The sequence below is a fragment of the Ambystoma mexicanum genome, chromosome 5q, assembly GCF_040938575.1.
Source record: "Ambystoma mexicanum isolate Mex_15411 chromosome 5q, UKY_AmexF1_1, whole genome shotgun sequence".
Lineage (NCBI taxonomy): Eukaryota > Metazoa > Chordata > Amphibia > Caudata > Ambystomatidae > Ambystoma > Ambystoma mexicanum.
The window spans coordinates 1,079,027,548-1,079,042,018 of NC_090933.1; the positions used below are offsets into that span (position 1 = coordinate 1,079,027,548).

At 44.9% G+C, this 14,471-nt stretch overlaps 1 protein-coding gene across 1 annotated transcript in view; it reads right to left on the reverse strand.

The window, feature by feature from the left end:
• Positions 1-589: 589 nt before the first annotated feature.
• The window catches only part of KLHL38 (kelch like family member 38), a 57,723-nt gene continuing 43,841 nt past the window's right edge, over positions 590-14,471 (reverse strand). Inside the window, exons 3-4 of the mRNA XM_069621587.1 lie at positions 7,177-7,282; positions 590-1,740 (exon numbers count right to left, since the gene is read on the reverse strand). Coding sequence (XP_069477688.1) covers positions 1,451-1,740; positions 7,177-7,282 — 396 coding nt within the window. The 3' untranslated portion in view covers positions 590-1,450. The remainder of the gene's footprint in view (positions 1,741-7,176; positions 7,283-14,471) is intronic.

Consider the following 14,471-nt stretch of genomic DNA (forward strand, 5'->3'; position numbering starts at 1 on the left):
ATCGCGTGTGATAATTCCCGCGCACCCCTGGAATACACGTACCCAGCCAAATCGCGTGTGATAATTCCCGCGCACCCCTGGAATACACGTACCCAGCCAAATCGCGTGTGATAATTCCCGCGCACCCCTGTAATATACGTACCCAGCCAAATCGCGTGTGATAATTCCTGCGTACCCCTGTGATACACGTGCCCTGGCTAATCGCGTGTAAAACTTCACGCGTACCCCTGATATGCACGTTACCCGCTTTGCGTTCCTTGTTTGGCAGCCCTGTGGACTGGTCCAGGGTTAGCGCTGCCCTTTGCGATGATTTAGCGATTTTGATGGCTTTTCCTTGCGCGAGGGCGTTCTTGGGGGCGTTACTGGCGCTGCTGCAGGGTCGCTGCGATACTCTGCGCCACGGCTGGTTTGGGAGCCTGAAATCCATGAATACGCTGTGCGCGGAAATCGGTTTTAGCGCACGTGCCTGGCGCAGTCAATCGCACGCGGACACTCTGCGCCAGCCGCTTGCGACACTTTTCTGCGAAATTCTATGAATTACCCTGTATACCTTCTGATAGTGCAAAGGAAATGAAACGCATTAGACATGTTAAGAGACGTTTTTTGTATTAGGGTTGTAGATCAGCTAGGTTCCAAAGCCAGTGTCAACAGATGATAATATATAATAAAACATTATTCTACTTCTAAGTCTCATCATCATCTTCACTGCTATTTTTTTGATACAATAATACTGTTCTCCTGTGCATAAGGATGCTTGACCAGTTATATCAATAAAGTGCTGATTGCTTTTGTATTTGTTCATGAATTAACTGGTCAGGTTTACCTAGTCCTTATTGACATTGAGCTCAGCGAATAAGTGTTTTGGTGGTGGGTGAAGACAGAGTAAGTAATTTTAAAGACAACGCCACACTTATTTAAAAACATTTTTAAATAACGTACAATCAATATCACAAATTAGAAGCTGTAAACATTTCTCTAAATAATCGTCTACCCGTTACATGTTACTGCATTCACCACATCAATGCTGACCGCAGAACAGACTTCCTTTTGGCCTCTATCCGATATCCTTCAGTCAGCCCATAACGCTCCTTAGTCCTCGAGAGGCAACTGAAGAAATTTAGCATCACCCGACTTGCCCACAAAGTAACCAAGATATGTTCTCCGTGCACCCATACTTTGAAACATATTCAAATAAAATAGTAATGTCTCCCTTGATAAAGGAATACTTCCCTGAGCAATGTAGCTACGGGCTTTGCCGGGGACACTTAACTGCACTTAATGGTACAAATACAAATTCTAAATATATTATTAGTTATTGAAAATATACTTGAAACTGGATCATATATACAATTCCATGAAGATTAAATGAGAAACGTTGAGTCATGAGTTCTGCTTTCAATATGAGTACCAGTTTGAAGTGGACAGGTTTACTCTGCAATCCAGGTTTTGCTCATGAATAATTTGAAGCCTGGGGAACAAACTGCAGCGTAAGGCATCCATGATCAAACAGCTTGTGTGGCAGCTTTCCCTTGGAGCTCCATGTGTCTGTGTCAGGATCGTAGCAGTCGAAGGAGTTGGAATCTTCAATGGTGTTGTCGTTGGTCAGGTAGCGCCCGCCGGTGATGTACAGCTTATTTTTGATGACTGTGGCGCCGTGGTGCATCCGCCTGTCTTTCATGTCGGCACATTTAATGAACTTGTTGAGTTTGATGTCATAGGCAATTATTCGCCTTGTATAACCTATGTAAAATAATGAAAATTTGATTAAGGATCTAATCGGTTTCTCATTGCAAGAATCAGATCATAAAATGGACAACACAATACGCTCCAGAGCATTGCACTGTTGCAGCGCACTGCTGTTCATGCAACAGCAGAGAGGAGTCTAGAGCTGCATTCTTCAAACCAGCAATACTAAAAACTTTGATGAGTATAAGAAGGAGCAACATAGTGAGTCTTATTCACAAATATTTTTGTTGGTGCCAATGGGGAGATGCCAAGGACCATCTCAGATTTGCACCTGCTCTCTTACACCCGTTTCACAAGGCATACACCTGGGGCACACCCGGAGCATCTTCGGTGCTTGGGTCTAAATCAGTTTCATAAAGCTTTGATCAAGGGCATCTCAAAGATACACCAGACGTCTCATTATTAGCCCCAATACACAATTATGTGAATAAAGCCCATTATCTCCATTGGAATTTATTTCATGGAAATATATTCATTGTAGATAGTCTGAACACCTCGACTGGATTTTGCTATCCGGAGCCCAGCCTTAATACAATTATACTTAACTGTTGATATGGTCATAACAATTCAATGTCATTTAGCATTGAGAAGTGTGATGAATCCAATTATGTCATCACTCGTTTCCTAGAGGTAGCCTCTCCTCATGTGGCACGGGGATGGCAGCCGCTACCTGATCCTGACCTTGGTGGTGGAAATTTGAGGGAGGACCACATGGGGAGGCGACCCTCAGAGGGATGGAGCCCTCATGGCATATTGTGTCAGAAAACCTCCATATTCCCCAACACTCAGTCATAGAACTTTTAAACATCATGTGGTTAAATGAATAACAAAGATTTACATGAGGAAGAGAGGAACCAGAATGCAGATCGCTCAGCTAGACCAATGTGAGCGGTCTAGGTGTTGGAGAAATCCGATTTGCTCCAAAAGGCTTCCACGGGAGTTCTAAGATGGAGCCGTGGGGAACTGCAGAGAGACCCAACCGGCTAGTGACTGCTGGGGAAACCAAGCTGTCAGGTGGACACGCAAACAAAGAAGCTGCACGAAGAATGAGAAAGGCGGCCTCTGGACTAGAGACACATTCTCGCAGGCAGGAGGGACGCGGAAGTGGGACGTGAGACAAAGGAGCTTTGCACCGGCAAGAGAAGCTGAAGCTACGCGCAGACCGCCACCAGCAGCAGAGACGTGTCACTAAAACTGGAGAGAGAGCGGAAGCTGAGAAGGACCCGAGCAGGGTCAGAGAAGCCAAGGGAGTCACCCCAAAGCCAGAGACCCCACATTGGAAGAGTGGGGCACCGGGAGGGAGCTGGAGGAGGCATACCTGGTCCCTAACTGGAACGGGAGGCAAATTCCCTTTGGCTTAACTCAAGAAGTGAGTTCCATAAACCGTCTTTCGGGGAGATACAAATACACCAATGATAAAAGAAATTATCTAACATCCTTCAGAGGTCAGTTAACTGAGTATCGACTGACTATAATAATCACAGTGCCTAGCTGTTGGACGAACCATGTATGAAGCGCTACATGAAGTTAAACACCTATCTGGATTATCACAGGGACAGGTTTGGCTGAGTTTCAATTTCAATTACAAAAGTAACTTTCATTTGTTTGTTTTTGAACAGCGCTTGCACTTCCTGAAGTGTCAGCTTTTGGATGTTTTAATTGTAGTCTTGAAGATTTGAGAGGCTAGAACACCTGTGATGTGTGTAACGACAATCCCTCACCCTTGAGATCTGCTGCCACTGACCATTTATAGTAATGTACCCCATTGAATGCAAACTAGACCATGCATAGTCATCATTTTACACACTGTTTTTATAATTAGAGTGTACATTAAATATAAGTGTATAAATTATCTGTCTCTGATTATGCACACATCACAGAAACTCTGAAAAATACAATTGTGCAATGCTGGTTTGTTTTCACTGGGAACAAAAAGCATAATTTGCTACAAAATATTAATTCTCAATTGCAACTTAGTTTTCCATCTTATTAATTTTACAATCCTAAAATGCTAGGAAAATAAATATGCACAGTGCTTCTGTTTGCTCCATGAGCAGCAACACAATAGAAGCTGAATGGAAATAAACCATTCCTTTTATCACAGTGTGCAGTTTCTTTTTTTGAAAGGCTTCAGAGAAATACATTCTGTTTCAGGGGCGTTTATCCATGGCTTGCAATTAGATCCATGTAGATAAAAATCAAAAGAAGCGTTCTGGTTTGTGCCAACTAACCTGACCTTTTCCACTGCCCTCTGATCTAAACTTGTGTGCAAATGTACACAGGAAAATAATAAAGCTGTTGTATTTACAAGAAATTAATGCGTAAAAAGGCTTAGTACGCACCTTATCTGGAGGCCTGGGTGGAGAAGTAAATGTGGATCCCTCGTTCCAATGTTCATATTGTGGAATGCCCGAACATCAGCCCGGAGAAACCATGGAATGCCACGGAGCCACTGACTCTGATGATGGCAAATCCAAGATGATGCCACATGCCACAGACTTCTTTGAAACCTCATTAAAGTTAATGGAAGCCATCAAATAATGAACCAATATCAGACCTTGACTAATAATACCCTGTTGACTAAAAATACCATAAGGAGAAGAATTGGGAATGAAGGGGGAATAAACATCAACTGAGAGAACCATAAAAATCACCCCCAGCATAAAAAAAATAGAAGGGTCTGGAAATGTGCAGGAAGGAGGAGACTATCAAAGAAAGCAGACATTTCTTGAAGAGGCTGCCTTGATACAAGGCGAGATTGATGAGGAAAAGAATGCTGGGAAGGCTGCTGACTGTAGGAAGGCAGTGCAGGGGTGAAGGACTTGGAAGGAGGGACTAGGAGATGATAACACCATAAAGCCCTGGGGATGAAGGCTAACTAGAGTGGTAAATAAGCACCTCCCATGCCTCTGGGAGAACCAGAGCCTGAGGTTTTCCACCAGTACCCTGGGAAGGGGACACAGCAAACCAGATCTGTTGCAGGAGGGATACATGATAGTGTCTGCTTGAAAATTGCCCTGAACTAGAGTGAGGGCAATACCCATTCGACGTGGATTAAGTGCTGACATATCCCAGGTCAGGACGAAACCTGAAGTTAATGCTGAGAAGCCCCATGTCAGAACAAGTATTTTAGTTAACGCTGAGAAATGGCAGGTCATGAAGAATGCTGTGAAACCCAAAGTCTGAGAGAGGCCAGACATGCATTTTGAGAAGCTCAGGTTCTGTGAAATAGCTGAAATAAAGGTTGAGAAAACCCAAGGTTTGGGAAAAGACCAGAAGAAAACTCTGAGAACCCCAAGTTCTGGGAGAAACCTGAAGTGAATGATGTGAACCCCAAGGTCTGGGAGAGACCTAAAGTGAAAGGTGAGGAACCACAGTCTGGGAGGGAAATTATGAGAATGGTGAAAAACCCAAGGTTAGGGAAAGACATGACTTCAAGAGTCAGAACCCCAAGGTATGGGAGAAACCTGAAGTGAACACTGAGAAACCAAAGATCCCGGAGAGACCCAACGGGAAAGTTCAGTGCAACCAAGGTCCTGGAGGGACCCATCTGATTGTTTAAAGTATCAAAGGTTGGGGAGGATCCCAACTAGCCTACAAAGAATTTGGCTGGGAATTAACCTCAAATTGAGGAAACCAGAGGCCGAAGGGAAGCTTGACCAGAGAAAACTGGAGAGGGCTGAAACTCGGAGAAGCCTTGAGAGCACATGAGTATTAGGTTTTTTGCCTGCAAACTACTGATCGCATACAAAAAAGACTGAGTACCGTAGCCTGCAAGCTGCTAGCTTTCCAAGCCACACCCCTTACTACACACAAGTGCACGCAGGCGCTGACAAGTGCAGCCGGGACGGAAGAGAGGAGTGGTGGGCATTACAGGTAAGTATGCGTACATGCGTTTCTGTGGGGATTTAGGGTTGGGGGCTGGGAACAATGGTCATGTGGGGGATTAAGGGGTGCTTGGGAGTGAAAGCCCCTGGCTGAAAAAGGTGGGTGGGTGGTCGAGTGACTTCCAAGGTTTTGGGGGTGAAGCCCCCCTGAAACTGTAATAATGGCCTTTGAAAGCTGCACAAATGCAGCCTGTTTTCAGTGTGTACTTCAACAGTTGGGATATGACATAGAACCACTATAGGTACACCATGAAAGAGCCTTCCCAGGAAAACTTTTTGTTGTTGCAATAGATTGCGATGGGACATTTCAGACTAAGATTTGTCAACTCTTAAATTGGCCACCCCTTGGAAAATTTGTTTTATAGACAAGGGTAGCCGGGAGGCTACAAACTTGTTAAGCTTACAGTTTTGGAATGCTCTGTTGGCTATGTCGTCGGGTATTCCTTTTTAGAATAGTGTGTCGCAAGGAAAGACAAGGATTTGTAAGAATAGGTTGAGAACTTCATGATTTGGACATTAATCTACTGTCGGTGTTGGACATCTGGAGATGGACCCCATTTGAGTTGACACATCACTGCCCCTGTTTGTTTTGGAAACATCCTTATTATTTGTGAACATTTCCCTATTTCTGTACGCCGATGTTGCAACCTCTCCACTAAAGATATGTTTAATGAGAGGCGTCCTTTTGAACCATACTATCTTTGTGTCCCATGTATCCTTGCTCAGCCTTAGCACAGTGGGTAAGGAGAAATTCACACTGATCTCTATAAGTGTCATGGGTACTTCACTCACCAGGAAACCGAGGAGCTAACCTGTGCTCCTGTATCCGGAATCAACAAACCAGCTGTGTTGCGTGATCCTTTGCCCGTGTGCACCACCATTTGTATTGGCTGAATTGGGCCTTAGCTGTTAAAGTTCTCTGATTAATGTCCATTAGTAATTTACATGTGTGTAATGTGCGAATTGATGGCATGCATCATGCAGCACACACACACGCATGCACACCCTACCCACAGTTATTTTAACATTCATAATATCTCACTGAAACATTCTTGGGGGAACCATCCTCTCATCAATACAGGTGCAATTATTATTTTTCTTTTGGTCTGTCCCAAGGCTATTCATTGCCTAAAAAAACGATGTGAATGTGTTGCACAATTTCTAGTTTTCTTTTTTTGGGTAATTGGAACAACATGTGAAAACATTCCCCAGGTACTTTTCAGTTTCCAAAATAAACCAATGTGTACAGTCGGAGCTTTAGTGGTTATAAGCATACTATGAAATGCCACCAACATTTTAAAAGTATCACTTGGCTGGCCACTGAATAAAAAAAATTACGACCAAGGTAAGACTTCCCAAAGCTCTTTCACAAATATTATATTTGTTTACAGTGCCCCAAAACCATATTGCAATAAGCAGTTAGTATGCATAGGCAAGAAACTGAGTGTAAGCTACTGTCAGATTGGGACAGAGGCAGAAGTGGATTGCAATGTCTTGCATTATACAGAGAAAATAAGACATTGCGCCTTTAATAACTAGTTACCTCCGACAATGATAATACGGTCTGCGATCACAACTGCTGGCGCACAGACATTTTTCACCATCCTGGTTTCCATTCTGAACCACATGTTCCTGGATACATGGTACACCTGGTATGAACACAAAATGAAAAGGGCAATGACTGACCAGAGTGCACACTTTGTAGCTCGAGACACATCTCTACAAATCAAAACCTATCATTCACATCTTAAACAGCCCTAATAAAACCAACGGTATGGCATGTATGAACGAGTTGCACGTCAGCGAAATACTAAATGGTATGAGTGTGGAGCCATGTCCGCCCCTCCACACTGTTGCTTGTCACGAGAATTCATGGGTACTGCCTGAAACTGGCCCTTGCATGCTGCAACTAAGATTGTGCAAGTGCAAACTACTGAAGAGGAAGCTGTGTTGCTCAAATTCTCCTCTTGTTTCTCTGCCTTGTCTCATTGACTTCATTTGTATCAAGGTAATGGGCTCCAAGAGAATTGAAAGTTTACTTTGCTGTGCAATGTATCAGATTAAGAAGTCCTAAATCTGCCCTGTTATTGCTGGGTGGGTGACTTTCTTGCTCTTTAACCTGCTCTTTGTACTATTCAGCCTTCTATTCTGGCCAGTGTTCAGTAAAAACAAAACATCCATACGGAGACAGACAGCAACTTGGCCCCATGCGAGGAAAACAGCCATTTTCGTGAGGATTGCCAAACTGACCACCTGGCAGGACACAGTTCTGGAATGTAAAAGTGCAAGACGCTGGGGTAGAATGACATTGGGCCTCATTACGAGGAAGGCGTTAGAGGGTTAACGGCGCCGGTAGAGCTGCTGGTGTCATTAACCCTCTACCGTCTCGTTACGAGGTCTGCTCCACTAAGGACGTCTGGTAAAACCCTATGGGGGCTCAAATGTGAATGGGGATGTACCGGGTCCGGGTCCCAGGAAAGGGAATTACCGGGCCCTCCAAGGTCAGAATGGCCCGGTAATTCCTCGTTCCTGGATCTGGTACCCGGTACCCAGTATGGGGGTAGCCATGCCGCTAAAAGTGCCATGGCTACCTCCATACTCGTTATGAGGCTCATTGACTTCTCAGTTATATCAGCGAATGTGAAACAGTGTCCTCTTGAACTTTCAAAATGTTACTGTCAGGTTATGATTAATTGCTTCGGAGTAAAGCACATGAGAAGGTACATTAAGGTGTGTAATCTGTCACAAATAAGCATCACTTGTGTTTGAAACATTAGTGCAACGTTCCTGGAACTATTATTGCACACAAAAGAAAGCAGTTTATAATCATAATTGGCTTCTTTGACACTTAATGTTGACTGTTTAAATAACTACGAACAATCTTAAAAGGATACGCACTCGAGATGAACCACCAACATTTGATTTCCTTTCTATTGTCTTTTAAACATCGCCATTAATACCCATTTCATCAAAGTCATCCAGAAAACCACAAACAAATGAAAACAATTGTTTACAATAAACATGCCTAAACAAACGGTAAGATAATTTCAGAGCTTGCATATTCAGATGCCAAGAAAAAAAGAGATATCTATACCCTAAATCAGTGAAGTAGGGTTTTCCACCTGAAATGTATTCCAACACTGCCTTCGTCCTATGTTGGTCATGTGCTGGGCATTTGATGGATCCGGCTGCTGGCAGATGAGCTTTCGTACACCTCCTTTCATTTGATACATATTATAGTTTTGTGGAAGAGACACTACTGTTAAGGATACCTGTTACTTTACATTGAAGAGAGTTTTTCCATCTGTCAATTTTGACCTGGTCCATGAAAGCTCACCAAATATGAACGCACATTTCAAATGTAGTCAGGTTTCATGACAATGCATGTAAAAAGAAAATGTTTAAAAATATGTGGGGGACAAATCAAATGCCCCCAACCAACATAACTGAGGAGCCCCCTGGGAAACTAACCTGCCAGCATCCAGAAAAAGTGGGCCTATTTAGACAGACTATGCGGGTGTCTTTCTGCAAGGGAAATCCAGAGAAGACTAAAACTGAACTGTAATCAGAGTGAAGATTGCAAAAGCACATCACACTGCGGGCTGAGAAGTAAATGCAATTTTTCACTGAAACTGTCACCCATCAAAAGGGGGTGTACTGTGACAATTCAGACCCACTTTTCAGCAGAAAAACAGACAGCAAGTAATTAAAGTGTATTTTGTTAATGCCTGACAGAAACAGCCCTGCACTTTCAGCACAAAATCAAAGTGAACTCTGATCAGTAAAATACACTGTGTGTCAAAAGGTTAAAGGCTGATGTTAGCAAATGCAGTATGTGAGTTCATTTCAGCCAAGGACAATTGGCAAAATTCACAAGTGGTTCCCCCACTGCCAGCCTGGCTTGTGAATCCCCACTGTTTACAACTGCAATAAAATGTGCCCTGTCTGGAAGGTGTAGAAATGGCTAGCCTCTCGGCAGAACAATTGGCCCTGGCTGGTGCATGGCCGGAATGTAGGGGGGAGGTGTGAAAACAGGGGCTACAATCAAGGGGAGCCGAATCGTTGAAAGAAATACACACAATAGAAGCCTTTCAGATTGGAACGATGGTCCCCTTCAGATAAGAGGACATGCCTCGTGACATGACAGGGCCGGCCTAGATCATTATCTGCAGTGGGAGATCTCTGTGTAGCAAATGCATCCCCATTTACGATCTGTAGCCACCAACTTCAAACAACAAAGAGACTAATAAAAAACGATGGTCACGGGCTAGCTGAGAGAGAGACATATTACCTGGAGGAAGCAGAGCTCCCATTTTCTGAACATACAGATTTACAGATTTACAGAATTCATTTTAAATGACTGTTTTAGCATACGTCTTTTTCCCAGCAACCACAATTCATATTGCATTGATCAACTGGAGACATAGGTATGGTGACTGCCTTGCATCAAATCTGGACATGGATTTGATGATTGAACCGTGTCGCATAAAGATAGAGCTATCGGAACGGGCATGGGTCACAACTAGATAGATCCATGGGGACCAGTTTGCATTAAGCACAAACTGGGATGGGAGGGTTTGTCAGAGTAACAGCAAAGATAGAATTGCAGAGACTGACTAGTGTGACATATGGACAGAGAAGTGAAGGACAGCCTTGTGTAATGCCAGAACAAGATCACTGTAAGGAAGGACATGTGTCTAAACCTTGAAAGACTCACAAAATGAACATGTGTCTCATCAGACAACAATGCTAATAACCAAGCCTACTAAAACCTCACCCCTCTGCATCCACCTCTCAAACTCTAACTAAACACAAGCATACCTCTGAAACCACAGCAAACCACACACACTACACTACACTGCAACAACAAAACAAACTACACAAAGTCTTACACAACAGTAAACAATGGATACCGACCGGAAACCACACCAAAAAGCTCAGCGAACAGTGTTAATCGAACTGAAGCTATAATGGTATGAAAAACGGAGTGGAGACCACCCCATAGCACCCAGTGGTCACTGCTTGCCTCCTGCCTGGAGGCTAAATTCGGTACTTGAAGTTATATTCAATTCTTAGTTGAGTTAGATAATTCCTGAACTTCAGCATAATCATTAGACTTCATTCTTTTAGAAAAAGGGATTTCAGCCACTTCATTTATCAAAGTTTTTACTCGGGTACTTGTGTTCATATCACAAAATACATTAGGCGTTTTCCCAATTCCTCTACCACAAATCACAGCTCTTGCCAATGCATTTCGGTGACTAGGCCCATCTTCAGGGCTAAATTGCAACATACATTTCATCACGTAACACATGTGTATAAATTATGGATCATAAATGTTAAATGTACATACCAGCAAGGAGATTGGTTTCATCACATAAAAGAAATACAAAAGAGAAAAAGTGCAATGTGAACGTTAGTGTCATTCTACATGCAGACGTCGTTACCATTTATTTTTAGTAAATGTGTGAATTCAGCCATGTGTGAATTCCATTACTTTAGCTGTCTCGTAAATGTGTAAACGCCTCATAAATGTTGAAACATCAATGCAGTGTCTCTGTTAAGAGAGGGTGAAAGACTATGAGCTCTCTAGCTTATTCAGTGACCTTAATTGCTTGCATGGAATGCCGTGACTCGGCAGAACTTCTTATCTTGACTCTGCTCGCGAGTGAACTGCTCGTAGAACGGGCTGCAGCTGCGTGTGCCCGTGCGTGGCCTAGTAACAACGTAACCAAGGAGCTGACGGCACCGCCCGTCTTCCGGGATAGGACAGGACAGGCGTGCCTCCTGTCCCACCTCCTCGTGTGAGCGTGGGGGCGGGACTATCTCCTTGGTAACCCTTCGTGACACCGTCACATGAGGCAAGTTCTCTCCGTGCTTCCTAAATGTCAGAGTTTTTTTGAAAAGATGTGCATCTCCACGGTGCTCGCACCCCGCCCACATTCAAACAAGCCGGGATCGCCGGCGTTCGAGCATGTGCGGAGTGCAGAGGAGCCGCGAACTGACACATATCCCAGCGTCTATCACTGTGTATCACTCTAGTCCATGGGTGCACAACATACGGCCCGCAGGCCAGTTGCGGCCCGCCATGCCCTTTTGACCGGCCCGCGAGGCACAAGGACTTTCCTAATGGAGGGCGGCCCGCGCGGCCGCCCTCCATTAGGAAAGTCTTTGTTGACTTCCGGGCCGGTGAAAAAACTGGCCCTCATTGGCTCAGCACACACACGCATCACGTCGCTCCTATGAGCCACGTAATGCGTGTGTGCAGCACCAATGGAGGGCCAGCACTATGGCTGGCGTGGTCCATAAGGCTTGATGCCGGAAGGCATTTCAGCCTTGGACCATGCCAGCCGTAGTGCGATTCCAGCGACTTCCAGCTTACCTGCCTTCCAGCACGTCTCCGGTAAGTGGTCTGTTTGTGTTTGTGTGTCGGGTTTGTTTTGCTTTATGTTTGCGTGTGTATGGGGGGAAGGGGGTGTGTATGAATGTTTGTGTTTGAATGTATTTTGTGTGTATGTTGAGATGCGGGGGTGGGGGGTGTGTCCGATGTGTATGAATGTTTGTGTTTGAATGTATTTTGAGTGTATGTTGAGATGCGGGGGTGGGGGGGTGTGTCCGATGTGTATGAATGTTTGTGTTTGAATGTATTTTGAGTGTATGTTGAGATGTGGGGGTGAGGGGGTGTGTCCGATGTGTATGAATGTTTGTGTTTGAATGTATTTTGAGTGTATGTTGAGATGCGGGGGTGGGGGGGTGTCAGATGTGTATGAATGTTTGCGTTTGAATGTATTTTGAGTGTATGTTGAGATGCGGGGGTGGGGGGGTGTGTCGGATGTGTATGAATGTTTGTGTTTGAATGTATTTTGTGTGTATGTTGAGATGCGGGGGTGGGGGGGTGTCGGATGTGTGTCGGATGTGTATGAATGTTTTGATTTGAATGTTTTTTGTGTGCTGAGTTGGGGAGGTGGCGGGTTCGGGTCTGTATGGGTGCATGCTTGAGTGTGTGTGCTGAGTTGGGGGGGTGGGGGGTTCGGGTCTGTATGGGTGCATGCTTGAGTGTGTGTGCTGAGTTGGGGGGGTGGGGGGTTTGGGTCTGTATGGGTGCATGTTTGAGAGTGTGTGCTGAGTTGGGGGTGGGGGTTTGGAGTTGGGGTGGGTTTCGAGTTCGGGACTGTATGGGTGCATGTTTGTGTGTGTGCTGAGTTGGGGGGTGGGGGGTTCGGGTCTGTATGGGTGCATGTTTATGTGTGCTGAGTTGGGGGGTGGGGGGTTCGGGTCTGTATGGGTGCATGTTTGTGTGTGTGCTGAGTTGGGGGGTGGGGGGTTCAGGTCTGTATGGGTGCATGCTTGAGTGTGTTTGGGGCATAGTGTTTGGTTGGGGGTGGGAGCCATGGGGCATAGTGTTTGGTTGGGGGGTGAGGGGGCCATGGGGCATAGTGTTTGGTTGGGGGTGAGGGGGCCATGGGGCATAGTGTTTGGTTGGGGGTGAGGGGGCCATGGGGCATAGTGTTTGGTTGGGGGTGAGGGGGCCATGGGGCATAGTGTTTGGTTGGGGATGGGAGCCATGGGGCATAGTGTTTGGTTGGAGATGGGAGCCATGGGGCATAGTGTTTGGTTGGGGATGGGAGCCATGGGGCATAGTGTTTGGTTGGGGATGGGAGCCATGGGGCATAGTGTTTGGTTGGGGGTGAGGGGGCCATGGGGCATAGTGTTTGGTTGGGGATGGGAGCCATGGGGCATAGTGTTTGGTTGGGGGTGAGGGGGCCATGGGGCATAGTGTTTGGTTGGGGGTGAGGGGGCCATGGGGATAGTGTTTGGTTGGGGGTGAGGGGGCCATGGGGCATAGTGTTTGGTTGGGGGTGAGGGGGCCATGGGGCATAGTGTTTGGTTGGGGATGGGAGCCATGGGGCATAGTATTGCACTCCAAGAGTGAACTCAATAATAAAGCTAAAACAGGCACAGTTAGAAATAAATGATAGCAATGGAAAATGTGTAGTACAAAATGTAAGGTTGAAATGCAATAAAAATCGTTACCCCTCAAAAACATATCTTTTTCCATGTCTTTAATACAAATTGGGGGTTGAAAAAGCCTCCTGACATGTCCCGCCTACCGCCCCACCCACTTTTACTTTTCGGCCCACTATAGCCCTCATGTAAGGTACTTTCGGCCCTCTGTCAAAATCAGTTGTGCACCCCTGCTCTAGTCCTATTCTCATATTGTATGAATGGTTATCGTGATGTTTCCTAGATTGCTTCAAGGCAAATATCTTTTTCAATCAACGCGTCAGTACTTTTAACAATATTACAGAATAAATATCTCGATCCGAGGTGGATCTGTTTGTACTTATACACTTCTCCTTCAACCGCTGTATCTAACACACATCATACCCACAGGGCAATTACATCCTATTGAAAACGAAAAACTATAAGATGGGTAAAAAACAATTTGCATATAATCTAAACCAAACATGTTATTTCACATTCTGTGCATACATTTCTTTAAAGAAAGCAAGCAAAGTTAATCTCTTCATTGCGTCCTTTCGGTGTGAGCGTTCCCAGGCGGTCTATCCAAAATGATTCTCTTTGATCAAGTCTTTGTTGCAAATTCATATGAGGTTCATTTTTCTGGACCACCTGTAAGATTTGAAACCTTATCTGGGATAAATTATGTTTTTTGTGATCCCAGTGTCGTGCCACCGCCGAAGTTTTATTGTGAGTACGGATACATGAGCGATGTTCATTCCATCTTGTCTTCGCTGCTCTTGTTGACTGCCCTACATAGCATAACCCACACGGGCATTTAATTGAGTAAATTATATTGACAGAATTGCATGTTCC